The sequence below is a fragment of the Lacerta agilis genome, chromosome 5 (genome assembly GCF_009819535.1).
Source record: "Lacerta agilis isolate rLacAgi1 chromosome 5, rLacAgi1.pri, whole genome shotgun sequence".
NCBI classification, from domain to species: Eukaryota; Metazoa; Chordata; class Lepidosauria; order Squamata; family Lacertidae; genus Lacerta; species Lacerta agilis.
In genome coordinates, this window is record NC_046316.1 from 95618246 (window position 1) to 95634657 (window position 16412).

Below are 16412 nucleotides of genomic sequence, written 5' to 3' on the forward strand. Positions count from 1 at the left end.
AAAATACCTTGTCAATTGTCAAGCGGTTCAGTGTAAGGGCTCATCTATTCTAGTTGTAAAGTTTGGCACATCAATGCCAAAGCCCTTTCTACGAGGCATGTGGCCACTTTTAAGTCCTAGAAGGTCCTGCCAAATAGAATAGGAGAAAGCAAAGTGACTGGTTGTTTCAAAACCATAAAGAGGAACAACACAGATGTGCCAAAGTCACCTGCATTGTACGTCATGTGATCCTGCTGTTTATGCATGAAGCCGTCTTCTCTGTGGCTGCCAGGCACAAGAATAAGCCAGCTCAGCAGAGTTTTCTGTCTGCCTAAGAGAAAAGTCTTGCTGGCTCCCACCACACTTGGCAACACTAAGTGGGAGCCGACCTGCTCCTCAGTTACTTAAGTCACAACAGCAGGTGTGCAATGCAGTGAATACAAAGGTATGGCTTCAGGATCAGCTACAGTCCTGAGCAGACTTCTTCTAGGCTGTGTGCAATTTTCTCAAGTGGATCGCTAGGATCAGGTGCTGTAGGAAAGAGAAAAAAAGAAACAGGGAATTTCTCACCAGCTGCAGTTTACATCACAAAAGACTGTGCGTCTATGGGGCAAGCATTCACCCTGACAGGAGCAGAACCCAGACAGTCAGATGCCTGCATGCAGCATCTTTCTTTTTTATCTGAACAGGTTGGAAGCGCCAAATGGTCAACCTGAGTCCATCAAAGCACTTGCACAACGCCCAAACACATGGACCATCCCCACTAGCTGCAGAAACCAAGAGGCCTAGCCACCAGTGATTGTTTCTGAAATGCGGCACAGCAATTGCTTGGCTTGCATAAACACCCCTCAACCAGCTTTACAGATCTGCCTCTCACAGATCAGCCAGTTGTGCCAAAGCAATTCTTTGACTTGGGTCTCAAGGCTAAAATAACCTCAGTAAAGATCTCTGAAGATGAAGAGAAAGACGGGGATCTGGGACATCATGAGTGCCTTCTCCTCCCTGCCCAGTCCCAATGTTTTTGTAGCCAACTGACGAGGATTTGCTACCCCAAATGTCTCTCCTGACCTCCTTCCCAACATCTTAGCTGCACAGCAGGTGTTTTAAGCAGGGAGCTCCACACTACACTTACCAGCTTAGCCCGATACTCCCCAAACACTCCCCGCACCATTCCTCACATTTTCTGTGCTTGCTACAGGACTTGGGGGAAAGAGAGGGACTACTGGAGATAATGCACCTTTTTCCTATCACTGGGGCCTCATAGAGGGGTAGGAAATCCAATTCTTAATAATAAAAACCTGCAGGCCTCCAACTCAGACCCCATTTGAGAGAAAACAAAATAAAAAATAAAAAATTCCTTCCAGTAGCACCTTAGAGACTAACCATTTGAGAGGTAAGAGTCTTTTAAAATGTCATGGTACGCAGTTAGTGGCTTAAGCCCAGCTGTGGCTTCAGTGCCACACCCAGCCCTCCATTCAAAGGCAGCTAGTGAGCAACTGAGAGCAGGGAAGTCAACCCAAACTTGCCCCTCTGCTTAGAGAAAAGATGAACAGCTGCCAGAGAGTCTATAGGCCTGCATGTTAGAGGGAAGCTCTTCACTGGGTGCTGCAGTTGTGGGAAGGGCAAAGACGGAGTCTTGGTCATGCAACCGGAGGTCATAGGAGAGCAAGTGGAAGCCACAGGGAGCTTAGCGGAAGAAGCCCAACTCAGAAGCACCCCAGGGTCTTGCTGGGGAAGAAGACCAGGAGCCTGGGCAGCCAGAACCTCCTGCACTTAGGCCACCCATTCCTGCATGCCAGCATGGAGGAGACAAACACAGAAGACCCCACCCAAAAAAAGACCCAACTGAAAGGACTGCAACCCCTCCTCAACTCTGAATCAAGATTCAAGGCCTGCTCTTGCCAAATACTGTGCTGAAAAGAGAGATGAAGTATCCTACAGCGACTTCTAAGTGACTCAGGCTCACAGGAAGTTCAGAAATGTGCATGTTTCAGATTCCTTTGCTCTGTGAACTGCACAGCTTCACAAGAAAGATCATCCGCAGAATTATGGCCAGCAGCTAACCAGCATGACGTCCTTCGGGTTCTGGTGGGAAGATTCATTAGGCCTTGATTTGATTCTCATCTGCTTTATTCCTACTACTCTGAATGCATGGCTAACATATTATTCAACAGTCCCAATCTGTCAGAAAGAAGACAACAGTAAAAAAAAAACTCACCTCAGTCAAGAAATAGGCACATAATGTTTTTCAAACTGGCCAGAATATGATGAGGCAGGCACTGCTTCAGTGCACTTGCAAAAAGATAAAATGGGGGGGGGGGGAACCTATGGAATTTGCTTCCAGAAGTCATGGCGGAACCCCCTGCAGGATGCAGTCCAAGGCCTGTCTAGGGCAGAACTCTGTTCTCAAAGGGACCAGCCAGTTGCCCCTAAGGGATGCCTGCAAGCAGGACATGAGTGCAACACACCAGGGAACACCAGCAGCTGGTACTGAGAGGCTCGCTGCCTCCGACAGAGGAGGCAGAGGCACAGCCACTGTGGTCGGTCACCATGGGGAGCCTTAGCTGCCAAGCTTTTCTCTAATCCTCTTTTAATGCCATCCAAGTTGGCGCCCATCTCTGCCTCCTGTGGGAGAGAATTCCATAATTTAACTCTGCACTGTGTGAAAGATGTTCAGTTTTTTATTCCTCTATCATGTTTCCTGTTGCTTGTCTTTCCTCTGAAATAAAAATATTGTCACCTTTCCTCACAGGTTCGTTGTTTCACCACCTTGATCATTTTGGTTGTCCTTTTCTCAACCTCTTTCAGCTCTACAATATCCTTTTTGAGGCGACATTCCAAACTGCACCACAAATTTGTGCAAAGACATAACAATTTTGGCAATTTTATTCTCAATCCCTTTCCTAACAATCCCTAGCCCAGGCATAGGCAAACTCCGGCCCTCCAGATGTTTGGGACCACAATTCCTATCATCCCTAGCTAACAGGACCAGTGGTCAGGGATGATGGGAATTGTAGCCCCAAACATCTGGAGGGCCGGAGTTTGCCTATGCCTGCCCTAGCCTTTCTCAACATCTTCATCAAGGTCTCCACTGCAACCCAAGGTCTCCTTCTTGGTCATTAGCGGCCGATCGCAGGAGCACTGATGCAAACTTTGTATTTCTTGTCCCTCTGTGCATCATTTTATACTCACTCATGGGTCATTCCACGCCAAATCACCTGATTTTAATACTCAATCGTGCTCTCATGACTCAGATTTTCTTCAAAAAAAATAATTATGTGTAGATGTAGAGGTTTGGAGCTTTCGGAGTTAACAAGCTCAACCAGGTCGCCCCGCCCACAAGAGGAAAAGCGTTGCCGGAAGACACTGTGTAATGTGATACTTGTTGTTTCTGTAACTTTTTCTTTCGTTTTTGGCCGGAGAAAGGAGAAGGCTAAAATGTCGCGTGTCTCTCCAGGGATGTAATTTATGCCTTGTAAATAAAGCTTCTAGATTAGCAAAAGAAGCTGGACTTTGTTGTTTATAATTGCTGGCATGCACACACACCGTTGCGCGTGAAAATACTCTGCGGATGGCACAGGAGAACGCAGAAGGAAGCGTGCTGGACTCCATTTGTGTGCGAAGTTGTTTTGAGGCTTTTCCAACAATCCAAAAGCCTAGAGGTTATGGACCCAAGCTTTTACGATTCTGGAGCAGTTCTAGAGATCCAGAATATGTGTGCCAAGCTGAGAAGTGCCTCCCTGGCTTGGACTGTGTTGCAGTGTCCAGGGAATGCTTTCTGTGCCGGCAAGAGCGTTCAGCAGTCTGCTGAATGGCTAAGCTGTCTGCAACTTGCTGCCAGTGTTTGAAAGGCAGCAGGAAAGCCCAGATTGAGGACTGCAAAGGCAGTTTTACCTCTCTGGTGAAGCCCCCATCTTCCTTGCCTGGGTGAAAAGCTACAGAATCGTGAGTACGCAACCCCAGGGCAAGATGGAGGGAGTCTATGGGAGTCATAGCATCCCCATCAAGGAGGAGGAAGGCTGTTGTGTACAAGCACCACCTCCACTCTCACTGCTTCCTGGCATAGCTCCAGAAGCTCAGGAGGTCGCAACTGCTGCTCAATGCAGAGATGAGGCAGCAAGAGGGTCATCGTTTGCCCACAGTGTTGATGTAGCCCAGTGCCACCACATAGAAGGTTTGGCCAGCGCCTGTGAGACCTGGAAGACCCTAGCCCAGTTTCCTGGGGCTGAGGGACTGGCTGAAGAGGCTTTGGAGAGCCTGCCCCCAGCTCAGCTTAATTTCCTGTCAGGTTGTATGGCTGCTGAAGAAGAGCCACGTCAACAGGGAAAGCAGAGGGGCCAGATAGCCAGCGCAAAGGCCTCACTGCAGAGCTTTGTTTTGGCTCGTCGCCTGCACCGAACTGACTGACAGAAGCAAGAGACAGTTTGTCGTTTTTGGGACAGTCTCTGCAAGTTTTCAAGGGACAGAACTGGAGTTTTCTGTGGTTCCTGACATGGCTGTGTGTCTGTTGTCTATGTCAAACCTTCTGTCCAATGTTTTTGATGTCTGTTTGGAGACTAACACCTGTTCTGTTTCCAGGGGCCAGAAGATGCTTCTACGCATGGAATGCAGCAAAGACGGGCTGTTTGCTGTCAAGATGCCTCAAGCAAGAACAGGGGGAGTTAGCGCTGAAGCAGTGCATGTGCAGTGCACCATTGTGCCCACGCACCACTTGTGTTTACGTCAGTGGCACAAAAGGCTGGCAAATTGCCACTGGGACAGTGTGCTGAAGCAGCCTGAGTTCTCTGAAGGGTGCAACTTAAGGGCATGTAACGTTTTTCTTGATTGCAGGGTTTGCAAGGTCAAGGAGTCGACGTCCAGCTACCCCAGGTCTGAAAGGGTTACCACTCATCCCTTTTCTCTGTTTCATGTGGCTATCTCTGAATGGATGCCAGAAGCTAGCCTGGGGGGAGCGTTTTGTTCTGTGTGTTTGGTTGATGCTTTTTCCCACCACACGTGGTCTGCGTTGCTCAAGGAGCCAACTGAGGCAGCACCACTGGTTGTGGATATGGAACAGCAGTATTCTACTGGAGTAGGCTGTTTCCAGGTTCTCCATGAGAGGGGGAGTAAGCACAGTGTGACTAACCTGCTTTCTTCACAGGTATGTGGTCTTGCAGAGAGGCAGCAAAGGATGTTCCAGGCTGCCACTGAGACCATGCTGTTGGATACAGAGCTTCCGCAAGGGTTCTGGGTGGAACTGAGTGGTCCCAAGGTTCAGAAGGTGTTTTTCTGTGGATACGAGCCCAGCTTGAGTAGCTGGAGGTTTGTTAGCCCAGATAGTAACCAGACCCAGGTCCTAGTCAGCAGGAGTGCTGAATTCTGTGAGCAGAATGGATTGGATAGCATCCCTAGAAGCCCTGATGTTCTGGATGGTCCTGTCACTGTTGGACAGGCAGATACGCCACCTACTGGTGGCAGTGGTCCAGGTGGGCCAGCCCCAAGAGGGGGTATTGCTGTGACTTTGGCACCTGCTGGTGGCTCGGGCCGACTTCCCAGCCATCACCAGGGTGCAGCACAGCTAGGGGCGACTCCCAGGCGAGAGCCTGGGAGTGCACCCGCAACTCCTATGTCAAGGACTAGGAGGCAAGCCACGCATGGCGTTTCTTTGTGTGGCAACTCTTCTCCAGGAGAGCCTGGCACAGGTCTCATCCCGGAGCAAGAGGGGGGTTCTTCAGCAGTGAAGCAGGAGCCCAAAGGCGCGCCAACGTCATCCTTGGGTGGTTCAGCTAGGGTGCACAGGCGCAGCAAAGGTGTAGGTGAGATGCCTGACGTCAAGGACGTGCAGGTGGAATCCAGTGCAACTGGAGCAGAGGGAGAACCTGAAGTGGTATCACAGCAGTTTGCACGATCCACTGAAAGGATTCTGCCCGAAAGGTTCACTGCCACTAGCGTGAGTGCTTGTTTGGTTCAGTGTGAACCGGAGAGCCTTGTGGAGGTTCAATGGGTATCTCAAGGAGACACCCAGAAATGGCATAATGCCATGGTAGAGCAGGTAAGCTCAATGAGGTCTTTGGGTGTGTTCACAACCACGACGCTTTCAGAAGGTCGTTGGGTGTACAGACTCAAGACGGCAGCAACTGGAGAGTTGCAGTGCAAGGCTAGGTCAGTAGCCAGATGCTTCACTCGGGAAGAGGGGGTCAAGTGTTCCGAGGTACTGGTCGCGACTCAAAGCAGCTTTGAGGTAAGCCACTTTGGTTTGGATGCCTGTTTGGATTCTGACCTGGATGAGGAGAGGGACGAGGTACCTCCGCCAGGGTTCGAGGACGACAGGCCAGATCAAGTGTGGAAGTTGCACGAGGCAATCAATGGCTTGAATGAGTCAGTCAGAGATTGGTCCTCAGGCGTGCAAGCTTTGAGAAAGCTAGGTTTCAGCCAGAGTTGTGCTGATAGCTGCCTGTTTCTGGCAGGAGTAAGCCCAGAGCAGGAGCTAGTTCTGCAGTCCAGTGCGGACATGCTTTACCTGGCGGAGACCAGGAGACAGGTGCAATGATTCGCAGAGGAGCTTGGTCAGTCTTTCCAGCTCAGGAACCTAAGCCCTGTTGGTGTTTACCTAGGTGTGCAGGTAGACAGAGCCGAAGACGGTAGTGTCTTGCTCAATCAGACTGGTGAAGTAGTGCAGTTGTTGAAGAAGTTCAGAGTGTCTGAATGTGCTAGTGTCAGAACACCCATGGAGACGTGTCTAGGTAAGGGCAGTCAGACTGGGGAATGCTCAGTGTTCGAGAACCCCAAGGTGTTTAGGTCAGCTCCTGGGAGGCTGTTGTTTCCTTCCTAGTTGAGCAAAACTGACATAGCAGTTGCTGTGGATCTGTTCAGCAAGGAGGCTACAAAGCCCAGTATGCATGCCTGGAACGGCATCAAGAGAGTGCTCCAGAGTTTGCAGGAGACTAATGAGTTTTGCCTGAAGTTGTCAGCTGTCGGTGAGCCCCAGCTCGCTTGCTGGTGCGACAGCGGTTGGGCAAATTCCGAGGACAGGAAATCTGTGTCTGAAATGGTTATACAGTGTGGAGGAGCTCTAAGCGGGCTGAAGTCCCGGTGCCAGAGCCTCATTGCTCATTCTCATGCAGAAGCCAGGTACAGTGCGTTGTCAGTGCTTTGCAGGGAACTGGAGTTCTATAGGTGTTTGGTCCAAGAGATCTGCGATCAGAGTTGCCTACCCATGATGGTTTGGGAGGACAACCAACTCTGTTTGTTAGTGGCAGAGTCTGGACAAGTCAAAGCTAGACCCAAACACCTGGACGTTCTCTTTTGAGACGTGTGCGTTCAGACCGGCTTGGAAAAGCTGAAGTACTGTCCTGGTCAGGTGAACCTGAAGGTTGGGTTCACGAAGCCCCTGAACTTCCAACGTCATGACGAGTTGTGTGAGGGTTTGTGCGTAGGGTAAGCAGCATGCTTACAATGTCCCTGTGGTGCGGGACGAGAGGGGGTGTAGAGGTTTGGAGCTTTCGGAGTTAACAAGCTCAACCAGGTCACCGTGCCCACAAGAGGAAAAGCGTCGCCGGAAGACTCTGTGTAATGTGATACTTGTTGTTTCTGTATCTTTTTCTTTCGTTTTTGGCCGGAGAAAGAAGGCTAAAATGTCGTGTGTCTCTCCAGGGATGTAATTTATGCCTTGTAAATAAAGTTTCTAGATTAGCAAAAGAAGCTGGACTTTGTTGTTTATAATTGCTGGCATGCACACACACCGTTGCACGAGAAAATACTCTGCGGATGGCACAGGAGAACGCAGAAGGAAGCGTGCTGGATTCCATTTGTGTGCGAAGTTGTTTTGAGGCTTTTCCAACAATCCAAAAAAAAAATTTTTATTGTCCAAAATCGAAATTTTCAAAAAATTCACCTGAGCCCAATTTTGGACAAAAAACTTTAGAAATTAATTTGAGGTTATCTACACATTTTAAAAAATGAAGAAAATCTGAGTCGTGAGAGCACATGGCACCAGGTGATTTGGCATGGAATGACCCTCATATCCAACAGCATTTGCCATTTTGCCTGTTTGAAGAGGTCCTTTTGGATGTCATCACAGTAGAAAACAGCTATCATATCACCTGTGTCTTCTCTTTCCTGGCCTCCCTCAACCATTCCACAGCACACCTGGGCTCACTACATCCTCCTCCATGGCTTGTCTCTGCCACAGTGCTGGTCTGCATGTGCTTATTCCTTTCAAATCTCCCTTTGTTATCAATGCCTTTTCCAGCCCAGATGTCAAAGGTGTATTTCTGCTAAAGGAGAAACTTAGAACTAAAGGAGAACTTGGAAACTGAAGTTCATATGTGTATCATGGGATATAATATCATCTGGGTTGCATCTGCGGGGAGAATCTCAAAACCCAAGTGTTCAGCCAACACTAACACTGCTACTTCCAAAGTGTATTTGTGAATGAAGCCACTTGGCCAGCAACAGGAGAAACCAACTAAAAATAAATAAATCAGTGCCACTCACCAGCCTTTGAAATCTCCGAGAGAAGCATTCAATTTATTCATGTGAGGAACACCCCAAAGGAGGATGGGTAAAGAGGCACGCAAAGAGGGAAGGCCAAACCAGCTCAGCAGCAGCTGAATGAGACATTCCGCATGCGGAATGCTGAGTGTGGAGTGCAAACACAAACCTCCAAGCCAGCTCAGCTGCTGCCCAATTCTCTCTCTCTCAGACGCACGCACACACACACACACACACACTGAGCCTGTCTGCTAACATGACAGTGCTGGCTGCTTGGGCTCCATCCAGCTGCACAAATCCTAGCAGGGTTTGCCTTCCAGTCACCTGGAAAAGGAGTGGAAAAACAAGAACGGCAACACACTGCCCATCTTTGTCTCTCCACAGTTCCTATTTCTACCTCAAGGAGAACGGCCCCTGCAGGCAAATAGGAACAAGTCCCTCCAATGGAAAGAGCTGGCTGTTGAGGCTGGGCGATACCTGGTTTTCAACATCGTGATATATCACCAGTTAAACATTGCAATACTGTATACTGATGTCTGAAATAAGGATGGAGCTATGTAGAGCCATTGGATTTTCCCACATTGTTATTTTTGCCAGCACCTGCTCTTGTGATTTGCTGCCCCCTGGCAGGGGAGAGCTGAGCTGGCAGAGTTTAGCAGGGGCTGCAGGAATCGAGAGAATCACAGAATCGGGAGAAACCGTAAGGGTCATCTAGTTCAACATCCTGAAATGCAGGAATCTTGGCTAAGGCATCCATGACAGATGGCCATCCAACTTCTGCTTGAAAACTTCCAAGGAAGTCTGGGCTAGCTTCATGGTTTTTCACACATTGCAATTTTTGTATAGTGCGCCAAACGTACTTGTGAACACACAGACTAGCGATAGGCAATGTATTTCAGACATTGTGATGTGTCGGTACATCATGATGTTTACCTGATATTTATCAGCAAACACCATTCAGCGCTAAGCACATCATGATTAGTGATATACTGCCAGGTCAAAAATCATGAAACTGACAGCACAATACAGACTTCAAGCTGATACTGTATATCATTTTGAAGAAAATACCAGAGTTGCCAAGTCAGGTGATGCAAAGCAAACACTTGGCTGGAGATAGCCAAGGATGCCAAACCCCAAGAGCAGCTGCCTATGAGCCTGCCTGGGGATTTCATCCTGGCACCTAAGAATCTGAAACCTATTCTCAGCCCTGCAAAACACCCTCCACTCTGTGGCTCATAGAGGCGACGCTAATGGGGAAGTGCTCTCTGACTGGCACCTACTGAGGGCACTTTGGGAGTAACTTGCTCACCAAGGTCTACTGTGTCCCGCATCTCTTCATCACATTCATCGCCTTCATCCTCATCATCGCATTCATCATCATCTTCTTCTTCATTGGCTGCATCACCATGCAGCTCCTTCGCAATCAGCTGCCTGGCCAGCTTGATGTTCTTGCCCTCATTGTAGTGGATCTTCCTTTTCATCTCAAACTGCCTCTTCTTCTCTGCACGTAGAGCAAACAGATTCAGTAGACCGACTCATCAGCCATTGTTTTTCCACTGCTACACCTCCTGCAACTTCACATTTTACTCACTCTGTTAAAGTTGCAGCAGACCTTGCCACCACTGCCTGCTGCGATGAAGACCCTGAGCTACAAGAACTGAGGTCCATCCCAACAGGCTTAAATCAAAATTTGAACAGGAAGGTGTTTAAAAAATCCTCCAGAACCACTGCATTTGGCCAGGAAGCATTGTACACAAATGTGTTCAATTGGAATTACCTACAACATTCCCTAGGATGCATTTCCTAAGAGGAGTTACAGCCAACCTCATCCCAAAGGCTATGGGTGGGTAGGGAGGCAGCACAAACAGAACATGTTTTTGGTCAATCTAGAACTTCCAAAACATTTCCCCTCCCAGCTTCTGCGGGGTGCTCAGCTAGAATTTTCCCAGGTCTGCAATGGAGAATTTCCACCTGAGCAGCTAAAATCCACTTGCACAAGTGTGTGTGCGCACAGTCTGTGCAAGAACCACACCAATGTCTATTTTGTTGGGCCTTAGCACTGAGAAATCAGTGGCCTATTTTTCTGCTTAGTAAAGTCAAAGGAAGGAGCAGAAAGACCAGCCTGAGCAGCTCCCAAGCTCAGCCATTTTACTCTGGAGTCAAGCCTAAGAGAAGGTAACTGGGCAGGCTTAAGAGTACAAAAAAGAGATACCTCCTCCTCCCAGCACAAATGCCAGCTATTCTCAAGAGCAGTTTTCAGAAAGCTGTGGTATAAACACAGAGAACTGCAGCGTGTAATTGCAAAAGGAGGCAAGCGCATGATCCCCAAACTGATCCGTCAAAGAGCGAACATTCTTTCCAACTTGTTCCCTGGCCTCTGCAGTTAGCCTTAAAGGAAAAGACAGCTTATTCACCACCACAGCTCTCTCCCTCCCTCATCTATGATGTTATGTAGTCAAAAGAACTGCTGACTTGGAAAAAGCTCAGTGTCTCACCAAGGGCCTGAAATTTAGAAATTTAGTTGAAAAGTTCAGTGGGAAGGAGAATATCCAAAGCCATAACTGCCAGTTCAATGGGATATGTGGAAATAGACACCAAGCATCTTTATCATGCCATGAGGAGGTAGAGATCTAAGGATGAACTCTTACCTCTTAACCCAACCCAACTCCACTTGTTAGAAGGTCCCAACCATTACCTGCCATTTAAGAGCTGTATTCCAGCTAGGTCATACTCAAAGATCCACTCATTGCAAAGGGCTTACCATATATACTCGAGTATAAGCCGACCCGAATATAAGCCGAGGCACCTAATTTTCCTATAAAAACTGGGAAAGCTTATTGACTCGAGTGTAAGCCAGGGTGTGTGTGCGTAAGCCAGCGGAGGAGGAAGAAGCAGCCCAAAAGGAGCCATTTTAGGCTGCTCCCTCCTCCTCCTTCGCCGCTGTCGGGGCTCCTATGCCTGCCCCTTGCAAGAGGCGGGCGGCGGCGGAGAGGAGTGGCGAGAAAGGGCCGCTTGTCCCTTGCCTGCCGCTCACAAGAGCAGGCATAGGAGCCGCCACCCGCCTCCCTTGAGTATAAGCCGAGGGCGGCTTTTTCAGCACAAAAATGTGCTGAAAAACTCGGCTTATACTCGAGTATATACGGTAAGTCAATTCACAACACTGGTTTCAACAGGTCTCCTCCAAGTGTTGACTGCGGAATCCAACCCCCAGGAGTACCTTCAAATCCAAGCATCTTTCTTTCACAGGCTTTAACTATTATGTCATTGGGGTCCAAATTCAAGAGCCTGTTCCTTGGGCTTCAATCCCACCTCCCAGCTCCACTTGATGGTCACAGGCAAATTACCATCCTCTGCCTCAGCTTCCCATGTATAAATGGGGATAAGCACCACTTAAACCACAACATCTGTGCAAGTATGAAAAATAAAAGCTATCCAGCCCTTCACACATTTCAGCTGTTCCACAGGCACCATTTAGCTCTAACTGGCAAAGCAAGACCTACCACGTTCTTCAGGAGTTAACTCCGACTCATCGTCCTCTTCGTCGCTGCTCTCTTCCTGCTGCGCGAGGATCTTCGGCCCCTTGCCATGCTCTGCAGCCGCTAACCTACACAGATTTATTGGGTTATTTATTTTATTTCATGATACTTTTAGCCCACTCTATTTCCAAAGATCACAGGACAGGTTACAGTAGTAACATAACACACCCAAAGAAATAAGCAAGTTCAGGCAAAAAAATAAATTTAAAATGTAGCATAAAACCTAACACCAAACTAACAGGCCATAATCACCCAGGACTGGGTTTTAACCAGAATGTCAAAAGCATCAGTATTATTTTGCAAACAGTCTGATAAAAGGAGAAATGCTTGTTCAGGTATCTGGGCCCCATGTCATCTAGGTAGGTAGAGGTAAATACCAACACCTTAAATTCAGACTGGACAGACATTGACCCAATGTGCAACAGCTTTTTTTAATCAGGAAAATGTCTGCCTTTATACAAATCTATGATACAAAATTTAGCGTATAGTTCTGGTTGCCACATCTCAAATAGGGTATTGCAGAAGTGGAAACGCCCCAGAAAAAAAAAAAAAACAGCCAGTATGACCCAGAGTTGGAGCAGCTCCTTGTGGGCAGTGGGGAGGTGACAGTACTGCATAAACCTATGAGACGTGCATATAAAGCGAACAGTTTTACTGTCCTTCTTGTAATACTAGAACTCAATGGAGTCATACAACAAAGATGAACAGTGGGAGATTCAGATCAAACAAAAGGCAAGAAAGATTTTTTTGGGGGGGAGCAGAAAACTGTGCATGGTACAAAGTAACTGGGAACTGGAAAGGAATCACGAACAGAACCCTGAAAGATCACAGCAGACAGGGAGGAAGGGGGCAGCACTTCCAGAGGAGAACCAGCTAAGAAAACAGTGGACTTAAACCAGTGTTTCTCAAACTCAGATCCTGATACACTGTTGAACTACAACTCCCATCATCCCTATGACTGGTCCTGGTGGATAGGGACTATGGAAGTTGTAGTCTGACAACATCTAGGGACCCAAGCTTGAGAAAGGCTGACCTAAGGCACTGAAGAGGGAGTCAAGAAGAGGACTTTCAACTGCCTCTTCATTTAAGCCATGATGGCCACATGGACCTTCCAAGCTCAGATGCAGTTGCTGTTGTGGATTGCCTGCTGGGGAATGACAGCAGGGGAAGACCCTTGACTCATGCCCTGCTTGGGAGCTTCCTGCTTGGGAATCCTGCTGGCCTGTGTGGAAAACAAGGCTCTGGGCCAGACAAACCTGTGGTCTGATCCAGCTCTGATCCCGGCACCCAGGAGCACTTACTTTTTTGCCAACACATCTGCAGTGACGGCTTCATTGCATTCTGTATCGCTGCCTGCATCTTCATCTTCTCCTGCCATGCTGCAAAGGTAATAATAATAATAATAATAATAATAATAATAATAATAATAATAATTTATTATTTGTACCCCGCCCATCTGGCTGGGTCTCCCCAGCCACTCTGGGCGGCTTCCACCAAACATTAAAATACATTTAAAATATCACAGTTTAAAAACTTCCCTAAACAGGGCTGCCTTCAGGTGTTTTCTGAATGTCAGGTAGTTGTTTATTCCCTTGACTTCTGATGGGAGGGCGTTCCACAGGGCGGGTGCCACTACCGAGAAGGTCCTCTGCCTGGTTCCCTGTAGTTTTGCTTCTCGCAGTGAGGGAACCGACAGAAGGCCCTCGGCGCTGGATCTCAGTGTCCGGGCTGAATGATGGGGGTGGAGACGCTCCTTCAGGTATACAGGACCGAGGCCGTTTAGGGCTTTAAAGGTCAGCACCAACACTTTGAATTGTGCTCGGAAACGTACTGGGAGCCAATGAAGATCTCTCAGGACCGGTGTTATGTGGTCCCGGCGGCCACTCCCAGTCACCAGTCTAGCTGCCGCATTCTGGATTAATTGCAGTTTCCGGGTCACCTTCAAAGGTAGCCCCACATAGAGCGCATTGCAGTAGTCCAAGCGGGAGATAGCCAGAGCATGTACCACTCTGGCGAGACAGTCTGCGGGCAGGTAGGGTCTCAGCCTGCGTACCAGATGGAGCTGGTAGACAGCCGCCCTGGACACAGAATTAACCTATGCCTCCATGGACAGCTGTGAGTCCAAAATGACTCCCAGGCTGCGCACCTGATCCTTCAGGGGCACAGTTACCCCATTCAGGACCAGGGAGTCCCCCACACCTACCCGCCCCCTATCCCCCAAGAACAGTACTTCTGTCTTGTCAGGATTCAACCTCAATCCGTTAACCGCCATCCATCCTCCAGCCGCCTCCAGGCACTCACACTGCACCTTCACTGGTTCTGATTTGAAAGAGAGGTAGAGCTGGGTATCATCCGCATACTGATGAACACCCAGCCCAAACCCGCTGATGATCTCTCCCAGCGGCTTCATATAGATATTAAAAAGCATGGGGGAGAGGACGGAACCCTGAGGCACCCCACAAGTGAGAGCCCAGGGGTCTGAACACTCATCCCCCATCACCACTTTCTGAACACGGCCCAGGAGGAAGGAGCGGAACCACTGTATAACAGTGCCCCCAGCTCCCAACCCCTCTAGCCGCTCCAGAAGGATGTTATGGTCGATGGTGTCAAAGGCCGCTGAGAGATCCAGCAGAACTAGGAAACAGCTCTCACCTTTGTCCCTAGCCCACCGGAGATCATCGACCAGCGCGACCAAGGCAGTTTCAGTCCCATGATGAGGCCTGAATCCCGATTGGAAGGGATCCAAATGGTCCGCATCCTCCAGGCGTAAGACACAGAGAGTTGTTTATTTCCTTGACATCTGATGGAAGGGCGTTCCACAGGGCAGGCGCCACCACCGAGAAGGCCCTCTGCCTGGTTCCCTGTAACCTCACTTCTCACAGAGAGGGAACCAGCAGAAGGCCCTCGGAGCTGGAATCAGTGTCCAGGCTGAACGATGGGGGTGGGGACACTCCTTCAGGTATACTGGGCTGAGGCCATTTAGGGCTTTAAACAGAGAAGTAGAAGGGCTTTTCTCTCTATATATAAATTTGTTGAAAAATATAGAGTCCCGAATAAATTATAATAGGAGCTTCCCAAAAGTCTATCATGCATACAAATGTGCACTAATTAATCAAAAGCAGTCCCTGCAACACATAAAGCCTGCCATGCCGTCTTTTCATCCTAGGCTGCTGTTTAGCCTCTCAAAAATGTGGCGTAGCGCACAAGGGCAACCTATCTTTTAAATCATCCTCATGTCTGGCTTACCTATGGTAGGGAGTGCTTGGCTCATCTATCTTCATTAAGCCGTAGTCTTTGCCTGCTGGATGGTAGGTAGCTAGGATGTTCATTTCATCCCACTTCTGGGACTTTTTACTAAAATAACATGTGAAAGGAAAAAAATGGAATTAGAACGGAGAGAAACATTAGCACGTCTCTCTTTCAAAAACCCTATTCCCGCTCCCTAGAGAGCAGGGGAACTCACCATCCATTTACTGGATTAGAGCCTCACCTTAAAGCCCCTGCTCAGGTTCAAAGCTCACTAGGTGGGTCTTGGGCTCCATAACCCCCCAACCCGACAGGGCTGTTGTAAGGACAAGAAGAAGAGTGAGAAAGGGCAAAGACCACCTTGAGGCCTTTGGAGAAAAGGTGGAAAATAATAATAATAATAAATTATTTATACTCCGCCCATCTGGAATAAGAACAGAATAGATGATCACTCCGATCTGCCTGTTCCAATCATGAAACGAGGTCGCACACGCCCCACGCCCCCATTCCTTAACGAAGGCCAGCCCCCAAAACAGGACCCGCCCCCCCTCCGGCAGCAACCAAGGAGATCTGACCAGATGGGTCCCCGTCCCGCCCAAGGGGAGTGGGCCTCGGGGGCCCCGAAAGGAAGCTGATCAAGGGCCGGAGGGGCGCCCTTCCCTCTGCTGTGTCTGGCTGCGCCCCGCCTCCCGCGCCCGGCCCAAGTCCCGCCCCGGCCTCGCACCCTTGGGCGTCGCCGTCGTAGGTGCCTCCTCCGAGCGGGGCCTCCGCGGCGGCGGGCTTGGCGGCGGCCGGCTTAGCCTTGGCGGCGGTGGAGGACGCCTCTGCCAGGGCCGCCGCCACCAGGCCCGCGCCGCCGCTGCCGCTTCCTCCGGAAGGGTTCTTGAGGATGCCCTTCACGGGGGGGCGGCCGCTGCTCGACGAGGATTTCGCCTCCATGGCGCCGGGAGGGGGAGAGGCGCTCCCCGCCCGACCACTCGCTCGCCCGCCCGTGGCCTCGCTGCCGCCGCGCTCCCCTGGCTCGCTGCTCTTCAGCTGCTTCTCCTCAGGCGCTGGAGGCGGGACGGGAGGCCGCTGGAAGTCACGGCGCCGCCTCGCTCTGCGCACGCGCAACAGGCAGGCGACGCGCGACGCCGGCGTCATAAGCGGGACGCGGGGGCGGGGCCGGCTCCCTTCCCT

General features: G+C 49.7%; 1 protein-coding gene across 2 annotated transcripts; it reads right to left on the reverse strand.

The window, feature by feature from the left end:
* Positions 1–16412, reverse strand: PPP1R2 (protein phosphatase 1 regulatory inhibitor subunit 2). Of its 2 annotated transcripts, none has more exons than XM_033150956.1 (6): positions 15958–16412; positions 15234–15341; positions 13289–13366; positions 11952–12055; positions 9761–9952; positions 1–510 (listed from the first exon to the last, which is right to left on the reverse strand). In XM_033150956.1, the coding sequence occupies exons 1-6, from the start codon at positions 16374–16376 to the stop codon at positions 443–445; spliced, it is 969 nt and encodes a 322-aa protein (XP_033006847.1). In that variant the 5' UTR covers positions 16377–16412; the 3' UTR covers positions 1–442. The 2 variants fall into 2 exon arrangements, with proteins under 2 accessions (XP_033006847.1, XP_033006848.1); XM_033150957.1 differs by lacking the exon at positions 1–510 and adding an exon at positions 1952–2160.